The sequence below is a fragment of the Mandrillus leucophaeus genome, unplaced genomic scaffold (assembly GCF_000951045.1).
Source record: "Mandrillus leucophaeus isolate KB7577 unplaced genomic scaffold, Mleu.le_1.0 Scaffold5, whole genome shotgun sequence".
Taxonomy (NCBI): Eukaryota; Metazoa; Chordata; class Mammalia; order Primates; family Cercopithecidae; genus Mandrillus; species Mandrillus leucophaeus.
This window is the reverse complement of record NW_012105364.1, coordinates 4,580,852-4,605,447: the sequence shown is the minus strand read 5'-3', so window position 1 is coordinate 4,605,447 and position 24,596 is coordinate 4,580,852. Positions and strand designations below refer to the sequence as shown.

At 50.4% G+C, this 24,596-nt stretch overlaps 1 protein-coding gene across 4 annotated transcripts; it reads left to right on the top strand.

The window, feature by feature from the left end:
- Nucleotides 1–316: 316 nt before the first annotated feature.
- CPA5 (carboxypeptidase A5) lies at nt 317–24,252 on the top strand. 4 transcript variants are annotated; one of them, XM_011995858.1, is made up of 13 exons: nt 317–730; nt 1,363–1,420; nt 1,918–2,126; nt 3,293–3,374; nt 5,527–5,661; nt 15,119–15,217; nt 16,672–16,773; nt 17,968–18,069; nt 18,413–18,523; nt 18,946–19,036; nt 22,894–23,093; nt 23,428–23,512; nt 23,927–24,252. In XM_011995858.1, the coding sequence occupies exons 3-13, from the start codon at nt 2,011–2,013 to the stop codon at nt 24,112–24,114; spliced, it is 1,311 nt and encodes a 436-aa protein (XP_011851248.1). In that variant the 5' UTR covers nt 317–730; nt 1,363–1,420; nt 1,918–2,010; the 3' UTR covers nt 24,115–24,252. The 4 variants fall into 4 exon arrangements, with proteins under 4 accessions (XP_011851248.1, XP_011851251.1, XP_011851249.1 ...); XM_011995859.1 differs by having other exon boundaries at nt 322–1,420; nt 1,932–2,126; XM_011995860.1 differs by lacking the exon at nt 1,363–1,420 and having other exon boundaries at nt 342–730.
- The last annotated feature ends 344 nt before the right edge of the window (nt 24,253–24,596 follow it).

Sequence of the window (24,596 nt, the reverse complement as noted above, 5' to 3'; positions counted from 1 at the left end):
TGTATCACCCTCAAACCTTGTTACGATGTCAGCACATTATCCGTCCAACATGAACTTAGAGGAAGCAAAATCAAAAACAAACCCAGCCATTGGAGATGGTGCTTTCAGTGTTGGCGTATTCCCAGAGAACTCTGCTGTCCAATGTGGTAGCCATTAGCCACATGTGGCTATTTAAATTTTATTTAAATTAATTACAGTTAAATACAACTCCAAAATCAGTATTCAATCACACTAGCCACATTTCAAGTAGGCTATCCTACTGGGGGGTGTGGACATAGAACATTTCTATTATCACAGAAAGTTCTATTGGAAGCTGTGTCATAGAATTCTCAAAAATTCCTAACTGCTTCTCTCTCTCTCTTTTGCTCTTATTCTTTCTCTCTCACTCGCTGTCTCTTTTCCCACCCTTAAGCCAAGTACAAGGATAGTTGTCTCATTATTGGTGGCTTAAAATGATGTTTTTGAACAAGAAGACGCTGGGTACTTTTGGTGACTAGCACTATCTCTTGTTTATTTCCTTTTAAACTCCTGAGCTATTGTTTAGCAATACACCCTTTTATCTCCATTGCTACTGAAGCTGAATGTTACTTGGGTGGAAAGCATAACTGCTTTCTTTTCTACGTCCTTAAACCCTTTGCTAATGTTACTGTTTGAGAGTCCCCAAAGCCAGGGTTCTAGGAGAGTCTGGCATGTGTGAACAGCTGAACTACAAAATAATGGAGTAGGGCAGGTTGGTGGGGGAGCAGGGCATTCTGTCGATAAAAGAGCTGCCTTCTCTGGACACATAGCCAGTTAATTGGCCATTCTGAGATACTATGGATGGGGAGAGGGGGCTTCTGAGAATCGCCGGTGACAGTTAAGTGGCCTATTGTTGACGTCCTCTGCTGAACGACTTGGTTGGATTCAGCCTCTGCCTTACCCCCACCCCCTGTGGATTTTCTGTTAGATTCATCATTTGCCATTCAGGCATCATCTTTCACTTTCTCCTTCCAAGATGACTGCTTTGTGTGCTGGCCCCTGCTTTACTCCTGCTATTCCCACACTATAAAGGGAACTGTGTGGGGCTTCAGCAGGACTGAGAAATTGACTCTGCTGTCTGTTGAGAACTATAATAATGACTGCGGTGACCTTCATGTGTAGCAGAAAACCCACTATCTGTGCTAGCACAATGATGACCACCTGAAGACAGAGAAAAGGGAATCTTGATTGAATTCCTTCTCATACAATATATAGTTATTTCCTTTGTTCTCCTCTCCATTCTCTTCTCTCCCCTTCTCCCCATTGCCACTGGAGGACTGATCTCAAATGTGGCTGTGACTAAAAGTTAATGCCTTTGAAATAATAATACATTGCATTTTGCAGGCTTTACCAAGCCAGTTCACTCAAGTTGCCTCATCTATACCCCTCCAAACCCTGTGAGGTAGGGAGGGGAGGTATGATTTACCCCATTTGATGGATGAGTAAACTGAGATTTAGAGATTAGGGCAGCTGCCCCAGATATTTTAGACGGGAAGTGAGCACCCAGTCTCTGTCTCTAAGCCCAGTGGTCTTTCAACGGCGTCCACACCCTTATGTGTAAGGAGGATATGGCCCAGGGAAAGCATGAGTGGGCTAGGGGGAGAAGAAGAGCAAAAGAGAGGATGCTATAGAGGAGGGAGGAAAGGAGGGTGTCCCAGGGCTGCTGGCTACTCTGGTCTTTCTCCAGAGCTGGAGGCTTTGATGCTCACAAGGGGCTGCCCTGGCAAACCTCCTGAGAGAAAAGAAAAGCTAAGGGCCTGTCTTCCTCCTTCTCTCTTCCCTCTCCCTTTCCCAGGAGAGGATGTGCAGGGTTGGGGCAGGGCAGCCCTAGCTCTCCCAAGGCCTGGCATGTGGGAGCCACATGCTGGGTGCCCCAGACAGCCTAATGCTCATTCTCAGGCCGGACCTTCCAGCCTCTAGGTGCTGTGCTGTCCTGAAGCCCGGTCCATGGTGCCCAAGGAAAGCCCCTGAAGCTCACCAGGAGGAAGACGCATGCAGGGCACTCCTGCAGGAGGGACGCGCCCTGGGCCATCCCCCATGGACAGGCAGACACTCCTGGTCTTCAGTTTGATCCTGGCAGCAGCTTTGGGCCAAATGAATTTCACAGGGTGAGTGGCTGCTCCGCAGCGGGAGGGAGGACTGGTTGGGAGGAGGGGACTGGATGTCCCAGCAGGAGGTGGCTGCCCCACTGGTGCCTGATCAAGGCAGAGAGTCAGGATGTGGGTTCCTGCCCTGAACTCACTTCCAGCTTTGCAGCCTCCCACTCTCATGCTCCAGGGCTGGCTCGTTGGTGGTCCTCCCCAAATCCAGAGTTCTTAATCCAGAGTCCAGGAGGAAGCCCCCGGGGCTCCAAGAATCCCCTGAAACCACATGCAACAGTTTTCCTATACAACAAGGGCTTCTTCAGGGAGGAAGCATGCATAGCTTTCCTCTGATTCTCAAGGAAGTTGTAGCCCCCACAAGACTATGTACCTCTACCAAAAATGGATGTGGGTGTCGTCCTCCTTTGAATGACAGGACGTTCTAGTATTACACGCCAGGCCCTCTGTGGATGTACTTTGAGCCTCCCCAAGGTCCACAGGTGGATGCCCCACCACGCTCCACAGTAGAGAAGGGGAGACACAGCAAGCGTAGAGAGGGGGTTCCTCACCCACGGTCTCAGAGCCAGCCTGTGAGGGCAGCAACACCATCCCCGGCGTCACACCCCAGAGCCCACACCACAGGCCTCTTGGTTACACCACCTCCCGCCCACCTCCATCGGGAAGGGAAGGAGCTCAGCTTCCTCCATGTCAGGTGGGGTGAGGTTATCTGATCTCACCTTCCGGGCATTGAGACAGACCATGGCCTTGGGGCCCCCACGCGAAGAGCCCTTGGGGTCACCACTGGTCCCCCCAGCCCCTGTGTCTACTCCTTTCTCCCCTTCATTCCTTTCGTTTGACACACTGCCCCCGTCCCCATTCCTTTCCCTTCCTTCTTCCCCTGGCTTGGCCTTCAGTCCAGCAGTAGCACTGACAGGCTTTATTTAGCCCCTGGGGTGGTCTGTCCTTGGGGCTGGAGAGCTCACTGGCTCTAGGCTGAAGGACCATGTGCTTCTCAGAGCTGCCTGCGAGTCCCGGCTGCTCAGGGCTCCTTCAGCCTCCACTCGTGTGGTGCCTCCCGGCCTTCACGCTCTGCCTTCAGCGGGGCCTCTGCTCCATTCTGCCCCTTCCAAGTGACACAGCCTTCCAGGGATCCTTCTCCGCAGCTTCCTCCGCCCCTCCCTGTGTTTTTCTAGGGACCAGGTTCTTCGAGTCCTGGCCAAGGATGAGAAGCAGCTTTCACTTCTCAGGGATCTGGAGGGCCTGAAGCCCCAGAAGGTGAGGACTCCTCAGGCTTGAGGACACCCCCCACTCCCTCCGCAGTGGCTCACACCTTCAGCTCCTTGTCCTGCCCCCCTGTACCCCAAACCTGCCCTCCTGAGGTCCCTGCAAAGAGCACAGACCTGTGGGAAATCACATGTGGCTCCTCTTCAGGAAAAATCAGGGACACTTGCCCAGAAATTTGGGCTGCCTTTTTAGGCCGTGTCTCCTCTAGCCACCCAATCTCTCCTGGATAGGGAGCTGCTACACAACCCGTCAGGGCACTGATCTCCAAACGGCAGGAATTTCCTAAAGCCACACGGGTGGCGGGGGGAGGGGGAGGAACACAGTGTCTCTGGGTGGGATGCCACGTCGCGTGGAGATTGGACACGTTGGCCTCCCAAGTGAAACGGCTTAGCTTGGCAAACCTGTATCTTATCTGAGTTTGTCCCTGTCAGCCTGAGCATCTTTTCTGAGAACACTTGTCCTCTGCAGGTTTTCACAATGGAAAACATTTTTGTTGACTTTGACTATTACATAGAAGGGTTATGTTAGGGGGCCACTGGAACCACCAGATATTTCTGGATGTGGTCAAAGCCCTTGCTCCTACTTGTCTGAGTGTCCTGTCGACTGGGACTCATGACGTTTTATGATCATTCTCTCCATTTTACTAATTGAAAAATAGGTGTTGCAAAAGGCTGACCTAGGGACCCAGATGCGGCCTCTCCTACTTCTGTGGGGATGGGAGCAATTATCCTTCCCTTTCCTGACCAGGGCTCTTGTCCGTGTTCATGTCCCAGATGATGAGCGGCCTCATCTTGAGGACTCTTTAGGACTCTTGAGGTTCTCTGGATCCAGGCGAAGTTGCAATGAGTGTGAATGAGGTGTGGAGGTGACAGGGCTTGAAATTAGGGAAAGAACCTCAGTGCCTCGGGGATTTTGTTTGTCGCAGTCTTTCCGCTCAGCCTTAGGGTTTCATTATGGAACTGGGGCCCTTTTAAGTGTATGGCAGTCCCTCCTGATTGACGGTCAACCTAAAACATTACATGGAAAATTTCAGAAAGAAAAAACCCATAAGTTTTAAATTGCAAACTGTTCTGAGTAGTGTGATGAAGTCTCGCACCTGCACGCTGTCCACGCTCCCCTCCGCGAGTCACTTAGTGACCGTCTGGGTCATCAGACCGTCTGTCGCTGTGTCACGGTGCTTCTGTTTGTCTAACCCTTATTCGACTTGATAATGGCCCCAAAGTGTAAGGCTAGTGATGCTGGCATTTGTTCTAATTGCTCTATTTTATTATTAGTTACTGTTTTTAATCTCTAACTGTGCCTAATTTATAAGTTAGGGCCAGGTGCAGTGGCTCATGCCTGCAATCCCAGCACTTTGGGAGGCCAAGGTGGGCAGATCATCTGAGGTCAGGAGTTCGAAACCAGCCTGGCCAACATGGCGAAACCCCCGTCTCTACTAAAAATACAAAAATTAGCCAGGCATGGTGGCACGCACCTATAGTCCCAGCAACTCAGGAGGCTGAGGTAGGAGCATGGCTTGAACCTGGGAGGCAAAGGTTGCAGTGAGCTGAAATCATGCCATTGCACTCCAGCCTGGGTGAAACTCCATCTCAAAAAAAAAAAAAAAAAAAAGTTAAACTTTATTATAGGTCTGTCAAAAACGTAGAGTGAATAAAATCTAGTATTTAATAGCACAACAGAGTGACTATAGTCAATAATAATTTAATTGTATATTTTAAAATAACTAAAAGAGTATACTTGGAGTACTTGGATTGTCTGTAACACAAAGAATACGTGCTTGAGTGATAGATAACCTCATTTGCCCTGATATGATCATTACATATTGTATACCTGTATCAAAATATCCCATATACCCCAGAAATATATACACCTACTATGTACCCACAAAAATTAAAAATTACAAAAAACCTGTATCCCAAGTCTGTATGTATAGGAAAGAGCATAGTCTATATAGGATTCAGTACTATCTGCTGTTTCAGGCATCCACTGGGAGGTTTTGGGACATCACACCCCTGTCCCCATCTCCTATGTAGAAAAAAGGTCTCTACTGGCTGAGAGATTCTCTGGATCTCTGGGGTCACCTACAGGATTGTGTGGAAGGACATGGAGTAATGCAGCTGTCTCTCTTTCCTTGGTGAACAAGGTGGACTTCTGGCGTGGCCCAGCCAGGCCCAGCCTCCCCGTGGATATGAGAGTTCCTTTCTCTGAACTGAAATACATCAAAGCTTATCTGGAGTCCCATGGCCTTGCTTACAGCATCATGATAAAGGACATCCAGGTGAGGCCCTGCCCCAGCAAGGGCTCTGCCTTCTGCCTGCCTTTCTGGTTGGGGCCCAATATGGAGGAGATGTTCTCGGGGCTAAAAGCGGACATGTGGTTTCTGGGTCTCCATTGGTGTGTTTGTGAACATGCTGTGGAAGGAAGTGAGCCACACGCTTCTCAGAATCTGAAGCTAGGACAGAGTTCATGGGGGAAGCACTCACAGTGTGGGAGTGGAGAGGACGCCTGTGATGAGCCCTCCTGGGGAGGGATTTGCAGCAATAAACAGCAAAGGCGCGTGGAGAAGGGAGACAGGAGGATGTAGCTGGGGTCTTCCCAGGGGCACCGTGGGAAGGTGCCCCTGGATAACTTCTTCCTTTGCTTATCTGACCACTCCCTCCTGTTCCCGCTGTGTCTCAGCCATCCCATGCCTGGGGGAACGGCTTTACTCCAGAGGATTGGGAAATGGTGAAAGAAGCAGAGAGATCACTGGTGTGGTTGCCTTCCCCTGACCTCCACCGCATGGCTGTCTGCACAGGGCATCTCCCCCAGGCAGGATTCTCCCAGAGGAACCACTTTGGGAGAGCAGAACCGCTCTTGGGTAGGACAAAGGCAGCCTTCAGCCTGGACACCCCAGTCTCCCTGCTGCTTTCCCTGAGTCTTTTCTGAACATCATGAAATTCTGTTTCAATTGTTCTATTTGCCAGGATATCTTAAAGAGCCCCTGAAAGGTGCTGGCAGCACAGCCTCCTTCCTAGAGATCTCTGTGGGTACCACTGATTGGTTAAGCCTCCCTGGCTGCATCTTTCTGCAGCTGCTGCTGCTGGCCGTGTACCTGTGGAAGTGTATCCATAAAGATTCATTCCCAACCTTGTTGTACGGTGCTAATCTCCCCTGAGGGCTCCGAGTGTGGGAACACAGAGCCTCCCGGAGCACACACACTTGACACTGTATGTCAGGGGATCAATGCATCAGGCAGCATTCCATTCCCATGCGAGCGCAGGGCTGGGGCACTTTGGTCCTTTCAAAGACCTTTATCCCTCATCAGGCACATCTGTTTCCCGCTCAACATGTGGGGGTGGGATATTTCTCTAATGAAATCCCCCACAAGCAAAAATGGGGAAACTCCCACAGACAAAAGAGGCTACCACATCAAAAGAAATAGAACTGAATTCTCATTTTTAGCCCAGGCCTCTATTTTGAAGTTTCCATTTCCCTGGTTCAGCCCCACCCTGGGAACTCCACAGCATTTGGCAAACAGACACACAGAGGTCTCTAAAAACTTTCTGTTGATTTCTGCACATCAGGGACTGCCCCAGAGTCCCCTCTGAGCCTCCCCAACTGGCTTTAGCCTGTCCTCTCCCCACATCCGCAGCCCCGAGTCCCCCTAGGGCTTTGCCCTCCCTTTCAGGAAAATGCTCTGACCTCTTAGCCTTGGTCCAGCCAGGCAGGATTTTCACCAACTCGCTCTTCCTGCAGGGATCAAGCACTCACTGCCATACTTGAGATCATATTTTGGCTTAGAGGGAGCTGGGGGTGGGGGTGGCTGGTGTGTTGATGTGTTGAGGGGTTGATGATGGGGAGGGGTCCAGGAGGAGGGAAGCTGAGATTTGCTAACAGGACTGAAAGGGCTTTGCACCCCTCAGGTTGTTGGCGTCCAGTCTTGTATTTCAGATACAGAGGCACGGTCGTGATTTTCTCCCTGTCCTCTGGATCCCCTCAGCCAAGTACTTGCCAATGTCCCCTGCAGGGTGGGCCTTCGGTGGTTGTCTGCTGAATGACTTGCTCAGTTGGGGAGTTCAGGACAGGAACGACCTTATTCACATGTGGGTCTTTGTTCCTCTGGCCCCCTCCCCTCAGCCAAGGTTCAGCTCCACGCTCTGTATCCATTTTCCTACCCCAGCACTCACCATAGGACTTACTGCTTCATTAGGGCTTGATAAATGTCAGTGGAACAAATGGACATTCATTAGGAGGAGGAAAGGAAAGAGGAGTGGTCGTGTTTGGTGGCTAGGACCAGGCTGGAAAACCTCGATGCTGGTTTTCACTTTGGCCAGAGGCAGGGGAGATTTTGGAATCTTTCCCTCCCTCTGCCCTGTGATCAGCGGGATGCTTGAGAAACATGAGGCAGGGCCATTCATTCCACTCACAGACACAGAGAGCCCTACTGTGTGCTGTGCATTGGGCAAAGGGCTGGAAACACAGGGATAAAAACCTGGCCCTGTATCCAGGAGAGCCGGAGGGTCGCGGGGGTCAGGGATGGAGGGGAGTAAGCCGGTGGTTACAATGGAGTGGATGAGGGGCTGATGGAGTGAGGGCGGTTGCTATGGGAGCGCATACAAGAGGCACTGCACGCTGCGCTTCTGAGAAGGCGGTAATTACGGTGCGCTGAAGAGCAGGTAAGGGGGGCTGGCCAGAGGAAGGGGGGCCCCCACCCCGATTGGCGATGAAGCCAGACCCCATCGCAAAGAGTGCCCTCCACCATGTGACAAGGTCAGGATTTTATCCCGAAAACTAGGGAGGAGTCACCGGAGGTGCTTTGACATGATCAGATTTGCATGAAAACCTGGTGGTTTTCAGAAAAACCACTCTGACAGTGACAGTGTCGAGTTGGGGACAGGGCCAGGGAGAGACTGACAGGCAGGAGGGTGGTGAGGAAATTGCAATGGGCCAGGCAAGAAATTATCTGATTCCGAGCGAGCTCTATTTGCATTTAATTTTTCTTCACCTCCTCGTTCTTTTCAGCCCTTTGGTTTTTTTTTTTTTCCCCCTAGGATGAGTCACCATGGAAAAGCTTCACTTGAGCAATCAGCTCTGTGGCTTTTAATGGCTTTTTTTCTGATTACAAAATTAATAAATATTCATGTTAGATAATTTGGAAAATAGTGGAAAGCACAAGGAGAAAACAAAAATCACCCATGCTCTGACCATCCAGAGCAGAATACAATTGGGTGTAAATATTGCTTTGCCAATTTCCCTCACCCTAGTGGATCACTCTCATCACCATGCAAATAGAGTTGTTTCTCCCATTTACAAAAACCCTCTCTTGATCCCTTCCCTCTCCCCTTGAGCCATCACCCCATTTTTATGCTTCCCCATAGAGTGAAACTCCTGAAAATACTGACTCTCCCTGTCATCTCCATCCCTTTCCGCCAGCAGGCTGCCTATCCCCTCACTTCACCAAAGCTTCCCTCGACAAAGTCACACACAACTTCCAAATCCAACCCAATGGCCGACTCTCAATGTTCCTCTTCCAACAGCACAACTGGTGGCTCTCTGCCTCCTGGAGTCTGTCTCTTCTCCTGGCATCCAGGACTTCTGTGCTCTGTCTCCAGCCCGCACCTCCTCTCCTGGATCCAACCGCCTACTCAGTGTTTCCACCTGGGGGTCTAATGAGCATCTCCAACTTTCCAGGTCCAGACCAAGTTCCCCTGGCCCTTCATCAGTGCCTCCACAGCCCTCTCTATCTCAGGAAATGGCAACACCATCCTTCCAGTCACTCAGACCAGAAGCTGGGAGCCATTCTTGACCCCTTCCACAAACCCCCCCATCAACAACAGATTTATCGCTGCCTTCAGGATGGATCTGAGCACATCCCACACCAGCCCCTAGGGCCCATGCGCCATCTCGTCGCTCACCTGGGTTCTTCCATTCGCTTTCTAACTGCTGTCCCCACTTCCCCACCTTGACTCCTTATTACCTAGTCTCTAAACAGCAGCCAGAAGGGTCCTTTAAAACTATTGCAAATTCAAGCATGTTGTTCCTCTGCTTAAAACCCAACTAATTTGGAGTAAAAGCCAAAGCCCTTGCAATGGTCATAAGGCTTTCTTTTCGTTTTATTTTATTTATTTATTTTGAGACAAGATCTCGCTCTGTCATCCAGGCTGAAGTGCAGTGGCACAATCATGGCTCACTGTAGCCTCGAACTCCCAGGCTCACTCCATCCTCTTGCCTCAGGCTCCTAAGTAGCTGGGACTATAGGCCCACATCACCACACCCAGCTAATTTTTCTGTTTTTTGTAGAGATGGGGTCTGACTATGTTGCCCAAGCTGGTCTTGAACTCCTGGGCTCAGGCAACCTGCCAACTTCGACCTCCCAAAGTGCTGAAATTACAGGTGTGAGCCACCACACCAGACTGCTCATCTTGTTTTAAACTGTACCCTTCTTCTTCCCCACTTCCCCAACTTCCTCTTTCCTTCCCATTTCACTCTTCTTGACATTTACCATTTTCTCATTGCCTATATAATTTAATTCTTTACTTCTTTAAATTGTTATCTGCTAGCTGAAGAGTACAGTTTTTATTTGTTTGTTTGTTTTGTTTTTGAGACAGAGTCTCACTCCATCACCCAGGCGGGAGTACAGTGGCATGATCTCGGCTCATGCCTCCGCCTCCCAGGCTCAAGCAACTCTCATGCCTCAGCCTCCTGAGTAGCTTGGCTTACAGGCACACACCACCACACCTGGCTAATTTTTGTATTATTATTATTATTATTTTTTAAGTAGAGACAGGGTTTCACCATGTTGGCCAGGCTGTTCCCAAACTCCTGACCTCAAGTGATCCACCTGCCTCAGTCTCCCAAAGTTCTGGGATTATAGGCATGAACCACCAGAGGTTTTTTTTGTTTTTTTGTTTTTGGATGGGGTCTTGCTATGTTGCCCAGGGTGGAGTGCAGTGGCTATTCACAGGTACAGTCATAGCACACTGCAACCTTGAACACCTGGGCTCAAGAGATCCTTCTGCCTCAGCCTCCTGAATGGCTGGGACTGCAGGCATGCACCACCATGCCTGGCTTGAACAGCAGAGTTTTAAAGGTAGAAATGCTGTTGGCTGGTCTGAGGGTGAGTGGCAGCTCCAGAGAGGAGAAGAAGACAACAGGGAAGATTGCAGGAGAAGCCAGGGATGACAGGAGCAGTGATAGGCAAGACCCTGGGAGAGGTGGAGCCTGGCTGCATCATGGGGGTAGGGACAGAAGAGGAACCAGGCCCCTCTGTTGGGCCATATGAAAGGCAGGTGCCGACTGACTCACCCAGATGACCATTAGTGGGGGCTTTCTGCCCTCCAAGTCCTACAGAAGCTATCCTACCTCTGGAGAACCCAGACTTCCTGGTCATGCCTTGTAATACTCCCTCACAGAGCCCTGGAGTCACCCCAAAGTTATTATCATCCTCCTTATCATTATCACCCTCCTCCTCCTCATCATAGCTAACATTCACTAGCATTTACTACATGCCTGGCAAAAGTCTAAGCATTTAGCATGTATTAGCCCTTCTAATCCTCATGAGAACATTGGTGTGTGTGTGTGTGTGTGTGTCTGTGTGTCTGTGTGTATGTGTGTGTCTGTGTGTGAGATGGAGTCTTGCTCTGTTACCCAGGCTGGGGTACAGTGACTCAACCGCTGCTCACTGCAACCTCTGCCTCCTGGGTTCAAGCAATTCTCCTGCCTCAGTCTCCCGAGTTGCTGGAATTACAGGTGCCCGCCACCACACCTGGCTAATTTTTGTATTTTTAGTAGAAAGAGGGTTTCGCCATGTTGGCCAAGCCGGTCTTGAACTCCTGGCCTCAAGTGATCCACCTGCTTCAGCCTCCCAAAATGCTGGGATTACAGGTGTCAGCCACTGCGCCTGGCCCTCATGAGAACATTTTAAAGTATATGCTAAAGTATGTGATAACATGACCTCCATTTTACAAAGGGGAAACCGAGGCACAGAGAAGTTAGTAATTTGATGGCGTTGGTGACAGGATCAGGGTTTAACCTAGGTCCTGCACCCTCAGACTCCACTCTCAAGCCACCTGTCCCCTCAGCGGTCATCATTGTTGTCCGTGTGGTGTTTTAACTTCGCCTTTTAGACAGGGAAGCCTTGTGGTTTGGCCTTGACCTCTGAGGGAGTCCATTCTGAAAACATCAGATGGGCAGCCTCCCCCCACGTCCAGTGCCACAGGACTGGATTTGCTACTGGCCACGTAGCTGCTACTGCAGATGTTAGTCCTGGAAGAGAAGGCCAGGAACTGGGGAGGAGAGGCAGCGGCTGCTGTCCCAGAGCCCCCAGCCCACTCTGTTTTTAGGAGCTGTGTCCATTTTGCATCTGCGGCTGGGGTTGGGCTGTGAGAGATCCTGCTCTCACAGGAACTGGGGCCCCGCTGCCTCCTCCCCTGCCCAACCCGGGAGGGCTGTTCTTCCCTTAGGGCCCCCATCCTTCCTGACTCATCGTAAATTAATTCACACCGAGGTATTGCTTTCCCTGTCAGGTTATGGCTTCCAGCGAGGCAGATGGCTTTTACTTCTGAGTTGGTTGGTTTCTGTGTTTTGTTATTTTTTCCTGAGAAGCCTGACAGGGCTGTCATTAGGCATTCCTCCGCCTGTGGCCAGACCGCATTCTTCGGTCACCCACCCCCTTCCCTCAGTCCCAGGAATGGAGCAAACGCTGCTGTATTTTCCAGGCCAAGGCAGATTCCTGTTCCTGGAGAAGTGGGGCCCGCTGTGAGGCCTGAGAATTTCCAGTTTGAAAGAGGGTGTCACCTCCATTCACAAGGCTGTGAGGGTGTCTGGAAAGTTATTTGCAGTTTGGTGCTAACTTCCCATTTGCCTCCAAGCTCTTATGTGGAACAAAGGACAGTCTCCTGGGTCCTGTCTTCCTGTGGGTGCCCCAGGCTGTGTGGGGAGAATTGGGTCCTCTAGCCCTTTTTTTCCCGATTTCTCCTCCCTGTCCTCCACTTTCACCTCCACTTCAGGCTTCCACCGGATCCTTGGAAACCCTTTGCCTTGTCCTCAAGGCTGGCAGGCTGTTCTCTTCCTTGCAGCTGCTCGTCACAGCTGATGGCACCAGGCACACATTGGTCATGGTAGGCTGTTGTGATTTGGGTCGGCTTCCTGAGAAGACAAATTCCTTTTGTTAGAGCTTCCCAGAAATGTTTGCGAAGGGCCAGAGAGGCCCCGGGCTCCTCCGGCCATGTCTAACTTACCCAGCAATCTCGGTTTTGCCCCTGGCCAGCCAGTGCAGCTGGAAAATATCACAACTGTAATTGCCTTGCATGGAGTCGGTGCTCAAAAGTAAAGTGAGCCCCAAACATCAATTTCCAGTCCCATTTTGAAATCTATGAACCTGAGCGTTGTGAGCAAGCCGACTAGGCCTCGGGGATGAGTGAGTCATTAGGCATTGCCTCATCCGTGGCAGGTGGGGCGGGGAGGCTGCTCTTCCTGACCGGGGTGGAAGACGCCACAGCAGCCATTAGGGCTTTTGGTTTTGCTATTACTTACTCATTTAAAAGTTCTGGGCTGAGGCGGGCGCATCACCTGAGGTTGGGAGTTCAACCTCATGGATGAAACCCTGACCAACATGGAGAAACCCTGTTTCTTCTAAAAATACAAAAAATTAGCCAGGCGTGGTGGTGCATGCCTGTAATCCCAGCTACTGGGGATGCAGAGGCAGACGAATCGCCTGAACCCGGGAGGCAGAGGTTGCAGTGAGCCAAGATCACACCACTGCACTCCAGCCTGGCCAACAAGAGAGAAACTCTGTCTCAAAAAAAAAAAAAAAAGTTCTTACTTATTGAAGTAATATAAGCACATTGCCAAAATGTGAAAATAAAGGATAGAAAAAATTTACTTCAAATCCGCCTTCTTCTATCTTAGCAGGCATTGTGAACATTTTGGTTTATATTTTTGTCATTTTAGTGTCTTAGGTTCTTGGGTTCTTCTCAGGGGTCCTTGATTTTTCATTATCGCAAAAAACTTTCAAATTGCAAGAATGGAGTTTTTAGCTGTTGTTAACATTTACATGCTCTTTCTGTCCACACACATATGGACACACACAGACATAAACATATCTGTGTATGTGTGTGTTTTTGTGCATGCGTGCATTTGTGTGTGTGTGTGTGTGTGTGTTTAGAAATAGGGTGTTGCTCTATTGTCCAGGCTGGAGTACAGTGGTATGATCATAACTCACTCTCAATCATAGCTCACTCTAGCCTCCAACTCCCAGGCTCAAGCAGTCCTCCTGCCTCAGCTTAAGTAGCTGGGACTATAGGAATGCGTCCCCAAGCCTGTCTAATTTTTTAATTTTAATTTTTTGTGGAGATGAGGTCTTGCTTTGTTGCCCAGGCTGGTCTCAAACTCCTGGGCTCCAGCAATCCTCCTGCCTTGGGCTCCCAAAGTGCTGGGTTTACAGGCGTAAGCCACCATGCCCAACCTGTATATGTGTTATTACTGTTGGCCTTTAGTTTTGATAGTTGGCCTTAAGGAACCCAAGGATATGGACTAAAATGCCTGGTTCTTGTCTCACCTCTGCCACTTGTTATCTTTGCCTCTGTGTCCCTTTACCACTCCAATCTGCTTTAGCTCTAAGACACAAATAGCTCATTTCTGTTCTGTTATCAGGTCATCTGACCAGATCAAGTGAGATCATGAAGATGAAGCTTGGTTAACTAAGGCTCTAGCCCCAAATAAGTCATCGGCAAGACTTAGTTGTGGCCCAGTGCTGCAAATAAAGGGCAATTTGGGTTAATGAAGATGCTTTCTCAGCATCTTCAGTGGCAGAGGACCTGAGTACCTCCCACACTGGACAGTCTGTGCTGAATCCTGGGGTGCTTTGGCTCCTGGATGCCATTATAAGGGCATGAGCTTGGGTGAAGGACACTAGCTCATCTCACTGTGACCCAAGCAGGGAAAAATGTCTCAAGATTATGTAGGTGGTCTGAGCAGCGAGTGAGTGGTTAACCCAGCCAGGCATTATACTGCCCTCTGTATGGGCAGCGGGAAGTACCATGTAAAGCTTGAATGCTAACTCCACGTTGATACCCAAGGACATTGCTTTTGACTCACCCGGACTTGTGTTTAGGAGGTAAGTGAAAGACCATTGGCACATTAATCATAATTATTTAGACTGACTTTGGTCATGCCTGGCTTTCTGAATGGCTTGCATACCAGTTGTCTAGGCTATTTCCTGGAAGTGGAGTTAATGTTGGGGGTCAGAGGAACCCTCTGCTTCCCCCAACGGGGTCAGTGCGCATGGTTTGGCTTGGGTCCTGACTCAACAGAGTGCTTATTAAGTGCAAAAGCAATGTTGGCAGTAGACTGTGAGCACTCTTTTTTCCCCCAAAAACACCTTCAAATCCATTATTACATTATATCCTATGAGGTGGTAAGGCAGATATTGCTTTCCCAATTTTCAAGCTGAGGAAACTAAGGCCACAGCAAGTTCCACAGCCAGTTAGTGGCAAAGGCGGACCTAGAACCCAGCTCTCTGGACTCCTTGCCCTGTGCTCATTTGGGAAATGGCAGCATGACTGCCAGTTTGCCAGGCAGAATAATTACCCAGCAATCTGGACCTTCCTTCTGTTGTGCAGTTCACACTCATGGTGGCTCATTCTCCTGTGTTGCTGCTGTCTTTATGAACAGACAGCGGAGGCAGGGCTCAGAAGAGGCATAGGCAGCCCAGCTCTCCCCTTCTTTTCCAATATGTGTTCCCCATCACCCAGGTGCTGCTGGATGAGGAAAGAGAGGCCATGGCGAAATCCCGCCGGCTGGAGCGCAGCACCAGCAGCTTCAGTTACTCCTCATACCACACCCTGGAGGAGGTAAGTCTGGCCAGTCAAGCTCTGGGCTCTCTTGTATCTTTGGTCCCCTTAGGGTTTCCTGACTCATGCAGAAACTAGTGAAGGACTCCAGGGTTATGGAAAACTGTGACTGACACCTGGAGACTGTACAACAGACATTAGTTCAAGGTCTCTTAGGCAGAGAGTCATATTCAAAGATGTCCAGAAGCCAGAATTCAGATAGAGGGGACAGTAGTTCAATTGTACAGCCCTAGGCAGGTACAGAGCAGAGTAATGGGTCTACTAGGCAGAACACTAAGTCAGGGACCCATTATGGGCCAGAATAGAGCAGGTAGAAGCTACCCTCATCTTGACAGAGCGGGAGCATCGCCATCTCGAACAAACACCACCATTCTAAGTTCCCTTTGATTAAAAAACTGCCTAATTCCAGTGCTTATAGTTAAAAAAAAAGGACAAAAATCATCCAGAAACCCCTCTCAGGTTGATTTCTCTAAAATAAACCTGTCCCTGACTGTGAAGCCACCTTTTGTGTTTCTTTCCTCTTTCTTTTACTCTTACACATATCCAGTCCTCCAGTTAGGGACCTAGGGCTCTCAGCCTCTCCGTGACCAGTCCTGGAGTTCAGTGGTCCCAGCCATGGGTGCTGGAGTATATAATACGAGGGGCAGGAAGCCAGGCACATTGGACAGTCATGTTTGTAGAATAAAAGAGAGGTGCCTTCACTTGGAGAAAGTTCATGATCACAGTTGCAGTCAGCCAGGGCAAGCAACTTGTTTATAAAGGAGAATGTACACAGAGGGTGCAGGGATGCCCATTCCAGAAAGGAAATCAAGGCACACTTCTCATTTTGTGTGTCAAGGATATGACATTCTTGATATCATTCATCTATTATCATCATCACTTTTCCCACTTCACAAGTCATGCAATAGAGAATCCATTTTCTTTCATATATTTCTTAATTTAATTACATGTATTGAAAGAACATGAGAATGAAATAATACAGTCTGGCACTATTTATTGATGACAAAGATAAATAAAACAAGAACTCTGCGTTCAAGGGGCTTACAGTCTAAAAAGAGCAAAAAGATAAAAACATCATTACAAGGTCTGTGAGATCTATCAAATGGATTGAATGGGCCAAAGAATGGAGGCAAGAGAGAATTTCCAACCAGAGAGAGCCATGTGGGTCAAGCCTGGGGATTTGAGCAGGCTCAGCACACACTGTTCTCCCAGGCTAAGGCATAGCTCTGCACAGAGCAAGGAGCCTGGGAATCCAGCAAGATCACAACTCACTTCCTTTAGCTCTGAGGGAATGCTCTATTTTTGCAATTCTTTATCTGGTTCTTTTAGACCCTCTGAGGAGGTAGGAAACCATTGATGAGAGTGGGAAAGGGCAGGGAGAACATTCAGAGAGTCCCTGGTGTTCATCCCACTTCCTGCTTAACTGCCAATCTTACACGTGTCTTTCCTTTTAGATATATAGCTGGATTGACAACTTTGTAACGGAGCATTCCGATATTGTCTCAAAAATTCAGATTGGCAACAGCTTTGAAAACCGGTCCATTCTTGTCCTGAAGGTAAAAGCCAACAGCGTCAACCTGCGCACTCTACATTAAGGGCCTCTGGCATAAGATTGAGCTCATGTGGGGCAGTGGCTGGGCGGGAGTTTCAGGGAGAAGGACAATATGTCTACTCCTGTCTCCAGGTGACCCATAAGCTTTGGGGTTGCGGCATTCAGAGATCCACCCTTGTAGGTATGAAGAGGTGACAGTGTGGTGACCTAGCCTGTCCTTGGTCAGGAAGTAGGTGGGAGGATGGCTAAGGAGCTGGGGCTGCAGAGTGGCAGTTGTCGCCCTGGACTTGGGATGTGATTGTGGGTGAGTTGGCGTTCTATTACCTCAGTTGCTTCATCCGTTCAATGGGAAGAGAGGTACACAGAGGGCCCATTTGCTAATGAGTTCATCTGGCTCAGACAGCCCTGCAGATATGCCTGAGTCTATAGAGAAGCCTCCCAGCCCTTCACAGGAGCCACTGGAACAGAAATCAAGCAAACTCAGCACCCTGCAGTTCCCTGGGTCATGAAGGAAGTAGGAGAGGTGAATGCAGAGCCCATCAGAAAGCAATTCTTAGTTTGAGCCCAAAAGGGCACCCAGGAGTGTGGACCCTGCGGGGCGTTTAGCATCAGCTGTCAGGAAGGACAGGTGCTTGCTGCCGCTCTCAACAATTCTCTAGTGGGCTCTTCTGAACAGCCAAGTGGACCCACCTAACTTGGGATTTGACTTAACCTGTCCCTGCTTCCATTTCTCCAGGGGTCGTGGTCTTCTCTTTCTAATGCTGTCTGAAGCCATGCTACTCAAAGCACGGCCCCTGCAAGGCAGCATCAACATCACCTGGGAGCTTAGTAGAAATGCCAAACCTCAGACCCTCCCCAGACCTACTAAGTCAGAATCTGCACTGGAATAAGATCCCCAGGAGACTCATGTGCCCATTAGAGTTTGAGAAACCCTGGTCTTAAGATACTTTCAATCCTGGGAAATTCTGTGCTTCTGGATGGATCACTTTGCTCCCCAAGGGCACCACCATATTTTCAAAGGCCCTCACAAATGTGCATTTTTGGGCACACGGACAGGTACCTGCACACATACCCTCTTACCTAGTGCGTAAAGCTGCCCCAGGCAGTGAGGATGCCTTGGGGGCCTCCTTCCAGGTAGCCCAGAGGCAGTAGCTGTCTGAGTTCAAACCTGTGTTTAGGGCCTGATTCTTTTTCTCAGTTCAGCACTGGAGGTTCTCAGCACCCAGCCATCTGGATTGACACTGGAATTCATTCCCGGGAGTGGATCACCCATGCCACCGGCATCTGGACTGCCAATAAGGTCAGCATGGACCTGTAGCCAAGGTGCACCCATGATGGGGGCTGTAACTAGGGGCAGCGACTTACTATTTAAGAGTGCCTCCAGTTGAACAATTACACTCAGGGTGCTGTCTCCCTCCTGCCCTTTGGGGCAGCCACCGTGCACTCTTACCTTTTGCAGCACAGAGCCCACATTGATCCCCTGCCTTCTAGTTGTTTAAAATCCAAGCCTTTGGTTCTGCATAAAAGATATACCTAAGGGGTTTCATGCCACCCTTTCCTGCAGCCACTGGCTGTGCAAATGTCCTGAGCCACCTCCTAGGAGACCAGTGGGGCCTCCCATCCCTCCTCACTCTTTCTTGCAGATTGTCAGTGATTATGGCAAAGACCGTGTCCTGACAGATATACTGAAGGCCATGGACATCTTTATAGAGCTCGTCACAAACCCTGATGGGTTTGCTTTTACCCACAGCATGGTGAGGGCACCTGGGAAGGATGGAAGAGGGGGTCAGCTCTAGGGGGACGGAGAAAAGGTCACTGTACTTTGGGAACCAGCCCCTTCAGAGCCTCTTTGCAGAAGTCCTCACCAAGGGCAGGAAGGCTGCTCAGGTACTGCACCTGCAGCCTCTTGCCCTCTGACCTCTTTCTTGCTGCCCAGGGAAGGCCACTATTGGCAGCCTATGCCCAGCCTCTCCCCAGACCCTGACTTCAACTACACAGTATCTGAGCTGCATCCTTGGCCCAGCCCCATGCCCGCTCCATCCTGTCCTGGCAATTCCTTCCCTTTGCTCCTCCCTGCCCCACCAGGGTCCCCTACCCCTATAGGCCAGGATATCAGAGGCTCCCATTCCTGGGAATGGGCCCAGTGAATGAGGTCACCTGACCTGGGCTTTCCCAGAACCGCTTATGGCGGAAGAACAAGTCCATCAGACCTGGAATCTTCTGCATTGGCGTGGATCTCAACAGGAATTGGAAGTCGGGCTTTGGAGGTATGGCAACCTGCTGTCCTGGGGCAGGGTTGGAGAAGAGGTGTTGGCCCGTGGCAGGTTCTCCCACTCAGTCAGATTATGTTGACTCAACTTGGGAGGCACAGGACAATGTAGTCAGCTGATATGCATGAGTCACGGCCAGGGACAGGCAAGCACATATCTCAGACTGCCGTGGGTATGGGAGAGGTTGTGTGTGTGTGTTGAATGTACACATGTGCTAAACCTTCATGGGAAACATTTAGGGGAGCCCCCAGCTCCTGAAATGAGGACTAACTACATGGGTCAAATCCTAAATATGACAGAGAAAGGCTTAAAGGAGGTACTAAGTAGCCTTGCTTGTTGCTCAAAATCCAGAGTTTATGGTGCTCCCAAAATATCCCTAGCCCTGCCCTGAAGGGAGCACAACACGAAGAAATGCCTCTGAGCTCTTTCCCTGAGAGCTAGGACTGAAATCTGCCCTTTGGGGAGGCCAGGGCAATAGTTTCAAGTGTCCAATAGAATGACCCACTTTTTTTTTCTTGTTTTCTTTTTTTTGAGACAAGGTCTCACTCTATCATCCAGGCTGGAGTGCAGTGGTGTGATCATGACTCACTGCAGCTTTGACCTCTTGGGCTCCGGTGATCCTCCCACCTCAGCCTCCCAAGTAGCCAGGACCACAGGTGTGCACCACCATGCCCGGCTAATTTTTGTTTTTGTTTTTGTTTTGAGACAGAGTCTCTCTCCGTCACCCAGGCTGGAGTGCGGTGGCGTGATCTCAGCTCACTGCAACGTCTGCCTCCTGGGTTCAAGTGATTCTCCTGTCTCAGCCTCCTGAGTAGCTGGGACTACAGGCGCCCACCGCCACGCCCAGCTACTTTTTGTATTTTTAGTAGAGACAGAATTTCCCCATATTGGTCAGGCTGGTCTCAAATGCCTGACCTCAGGTGATCCACCCGCGTCGGCCTCCCAAAGTGCTGGAATTACAGGCATGAGGCACCTTGCCCAGCCAATTTTTGTATTTTTAAAAAATTTTGTAGAGACGAGGTTTCGCCATGTTCCCTCGGCTGATCTTGAACTCTTGGACTCAAGGGAATCAGCCGCCTAGGCCTCCCAAAGTACTGGGACAGGCGTAAGCCACCACGCCCGGCCTCGAGCAAATTCTTTATCATCAAGGCTGGCTTGAGCCTGGTTTTTATTTTTGACCCATTACTTTATGACCCTGGTGCATACTTGCAGAGCTGTCTCATCCTAGTGAGGGGGAGGGGGCAGCTTTCTCCTGAGTCCCTGTGTGTTTTTCCCTGATTATCTCCCTTGCCATGCGAGGGGCACAGGGATTGGGAAATTGAGGCCTCCAGAAAGCTCAGAGACAGGTCCATGGACCCTGGAAATACAGCAATTTGATGGGCAGGACAATTTGATGGGTCCAGTTAAGACAGAGATTCCAGAACAGACACAGCCCTCGGCCCCCAGACGTGGAATCTGCACTTCACCGGGGTCAGGGTTTGGCTCCACAGGGACGCTGTCATTGCTGTTGATAATCAGACCTATAGGCTGGTGTCCAAACCAAGGAGGTAGAACATTTAAATCTGGATGCCCATTGCTTTAAAAATCTGGCTTCTTGGAGTCTGTTCTCACTGAAAAATAAGGATGGCCCCTAAGCACTGAGAGTGAGGCCCCTGGCCCGGAGTGTGGGGGTTCTAACTGCTTGTGTAAGGGAACCAGACCATGCAAAATTAGGCATTTCCACCTCCAAATGAACAGACGCTTGCCTCAGCGGGGGCGTCCATGAGGCCCCTCAGCACTGACTGGAGTGAGTGCCCATGCACCCCAAGATAGGCTGGCTAGTAGAAAGAGAAATTACCTCTTAAAGAAAATAACCGCTGTGGGTCTCGCCACAGGAAAAAAAAAAAATCCGTATACACACAATGTACAAAACAATTATGGAAAAAAAGCCCAGAGGGGGCAAAAAGCTCCCATAATCCCACCACTCAAAGATCACTGTTTTTAATAATTTACCATGTCCTTCCAGAGATTTCCCCTTGCTACAAATTACATTTTTAGAGAAGGAAAAATAAATAACTAATGAATCCATTAGCAGGTACTTGTGAAACAGGCAGACTCAGAGGACCTTGACTGTGAGCGTCAGAGATGCAGGCAGCTAATTCCCATTTGGCCAGGGGAAGATTAGTTTATTCTGCTTAGCTCACACCAGAACTAATGGCCTGAAGTGTTTCTCCATATTTGGGCAAAGCCACCTGGTCGTTGGCAGGGGAACGGCTTTCTGTGCGTGGGCCGCAAAGGCAGACAAAGCCTTCAACCTCCCCTGCTCTGCGCATCTGTTGCTGTTTGTCATTCATCAAGTGGAGCAGGTGCAGGAGCTCCCGGCAGACACAATAAACAAGGCCGCTGTTAGCTGGGCTGATTCCAGCCTGGGGGCTGCCTTTCACCCCCTAGGTCTGCTGGCACCTCCCCTTCTAACCAGGGTCCCCATCCCAGGTGAGGACCACCACACCGAGAGAGGGTGCGCTCCCTGGGCCTCTCTGGGGCCAGCAAGACTGTGTGTCTGGGTTGGTGACTCAGGCTGGACGATTTTGTTTATGGTTTTGTTATTGCCTTAATTGAATGGCTGTGTAACGAGTAACCTGTAGACCATCCCTCCCACCCGTGCCTGGCCTCCCGTGCATTCTTGGGGAGGACCCGTGTGCTGCATTCCTAGAGCATCATCTGAAGTGGTCCATGGGCCAGCCCCCTGCCCCAGGAGTCAAGAGGAATGCTGTGGCCTCCTCAGGAGACTTCAGAAGTTGAGGCAATCCCTGATCTCTGGACAGTGCCACCATTCCAGGGAAGAGGAGTGAGAGGAGAAACTGGGAGGACTCCTTCCAAGTGTGTCCTTAGCCTACAAAGTCTTGACCAGCTCAGTGCAGCCCAACCCTCCCCTCGGGAATAAGGGAAAAGCAGAGGAGGAGCGGAAGAGGAAGAGAGAGATGGGGTGAGGGCAAAGAATCGGCGGGAGATGGGAACAAATGGAACTTGGGAAAAGAATAAAAGCCCTGCTCCTCTTTGTTTGCTCCCTCATCTTAAGTCCCCAAGAAGAATTTTCAAAGACTTCTTTGCACCTCTGGCTCCCAGAACAGCCTCAGGCAACTATGCGGAACTATTCTCCCACATTGATTTCCCATATCCCCAGACCCCAAGTTCATGGCTCACCTGGAGCCATGGCTGTGGCAAAGCTTGAGCTGACACTGAGTCTGAGCCCTCGACTGACGGCACACCCAGGAAGGATCAGCCTAAAGGTGTTGCTGCTCAGTAGGGGAAGCCAGGGTTGGTGCAGAGACTTACAGTTTCCTCTGGATGCAACTTCTGAGCCAGGCGCACCTTCCTAAAGGGACTACAGGACAAGCCGAGGGGGCTCCCTGCAGGGCTTCAGAACTGCAGGGTATGGTGTGGCTGCAGTCCTCTGACATTAGACTAGAGGTTGCAGCAGTAACAAATATCCATCCCGATCTCAGTGGCTTGACACAACAAAAGTTTGTCTTTCATGTGCACAAAGTCCAATATGAATAGATGACTCTCCTTGGCAGCTTTCTTCTAGCAGTGAGAGAGGGATCCAGGAGGCTGTTTCTATCTAGAATTTTTTTTTTGCTTCCAGCCACACAGACAGAAAAGAACATGGAGAAGTCACACTTGCTCTTAACAATCTCAACCCAGAAGTGCCATGTCATTTCTGTTCACCTTTTCATTGGTCAAAGTAGTCACATGACCTCAGTCAAACTGCAAAGCAGGCTGGGAAATGCAGGGGAACACATGGGTATTTTGTGAGCGTCATCTGTGTCGCACATGGGGATTCGACTCTTTGGGTGGCTTTATTTTACTTCCAGGAAATGGTTCTAACAGCAACCCCTGCTCAGAGACTTATCATGGGCCCTCCCCTCAGTCGGAGCCAGAGGTGGCTGCCATAGTGAACTTCATCACAGCCCATGGCAACTTCAAGGCTCTGATCTCCATCCACAGCTACTCTCAGATGCTCATGTACCCTTACGGCCGATCTCTGGAACCTGTTTCAAATCAGAGGGAGTTGGTGAGACTGGCTGCTTAGGGCCTGGGGAGAAGAGACCCCTTCTCAGGAAAATCCATATCTGTCATACTCCCAGAGGGCTCAGATTGTTACTCGGAATACAAGGGTCTGGACCGATAGACCCCATGGTACAGGGGAGGGGTAGGGGGAGCTTGCTGTTCTCATGTGTGATCAAGTTCAAAGCCGGAGATGCTGTGCTCCCTTCTCACAAGGGCCATCTCCACCTTCAATTTCCAGGACTCCTAAATCCATGCTTCTCACCAGGTGGTGAGGGTGGGGGAATGTGTGGGAGCCCTGGGGAGCCCCTGCCTTTCACCCTGTCGATGTCATCTTGCAGTACGATCTTGCCAAGGATGCGGTGGAGGCCTTGTATAAGGTCCACGGGATCGAGTACTTTTTTGGCAGCATCAGCACCACCCTCTGTGAGTGAGCCTCCCCTGCCCTGCTTCAGACACCACATCCACCTGGGGTTGGCCGCAGGGCAGTGCTATGGATCTAGCTGGGCTGGCCCGAAGCTGCCTCCCAACCGGATAGAAGGGTAACAGTGGTACCCAGGCAGCTGTTTCTTGGCAGCTTTTGTGCACAGCTCCCAATGCCTGGCTTACTGCAAGGTTCCTAAGCCTGGTAGCCTGCAGGAGTTTTCATTTGTAGGAGTAGAGAATGGGTTGGGTGCATGGCTGTGATCCCGGTTGAGGCCTGGGCAGGAAGCCTGGTGTGGCCTGGGGTGGGTGGGGGTTTGGCTTCCAGGGCCCACTTTCCACTCAGGATGCCTCTGTACCTTGCAGCCACATCCTCTTCTTCCTTTTGGAGTCACATTTTGGACTTTTTGTTTCTAGATGTGGCCAGTGGGATCACCGTTGACTGGGCCTACGACAGTGGCATCAAGTATGCCTTCAGCTTTGAGCTCCGGGACACTGGGCGCTATGGCTTCCTGCTGCCCGCCACACAAATCATCCCCACGGCCCAGGAGACGTGGATGGCGCTCCGGACCATCATGGAGCACACCCTGAATCACCCTTACTAGCAGCACGACTGAGGGCAGGGCGGGAGGCTCCATCCTTCTCCCCAAGGTCTGCGGCTCCTCCTGAAACCCAAGTTATGCATCCCCATCCCCATGCCCTCATCCTGACCTCTTAGAAAATAAATACAAGTTTGAACAGGCTTCGCTGCCTCTCATGTTGGCTACCACCCCTATGGGCTCAGCACTGACAAGGGGACGAGAGAGCTTCTTCTCATTCCCCGGGGGAGCCTGAAATGTGGGGGAAGCCTCTTTATTCTCCATGCTACCTTCAGGAAAATAAGGGGGTAGAGGCTGTAGCTTTTCTCCTCTTGCAGTGTTTTCAGGGCCTGGAACAGAGAAGGCACACATTGTCCCAGCATATTTACATTTTAAGATGCCCCTGGAGGGGACAATGTTTGCTCTAAAGGAGAGCATTTCTGATGGGGGCATTTCTGCCACCTTGAGGGAAAGGTTGTCCCAGACAGGCCATCTCCGCCTCGGTTGGC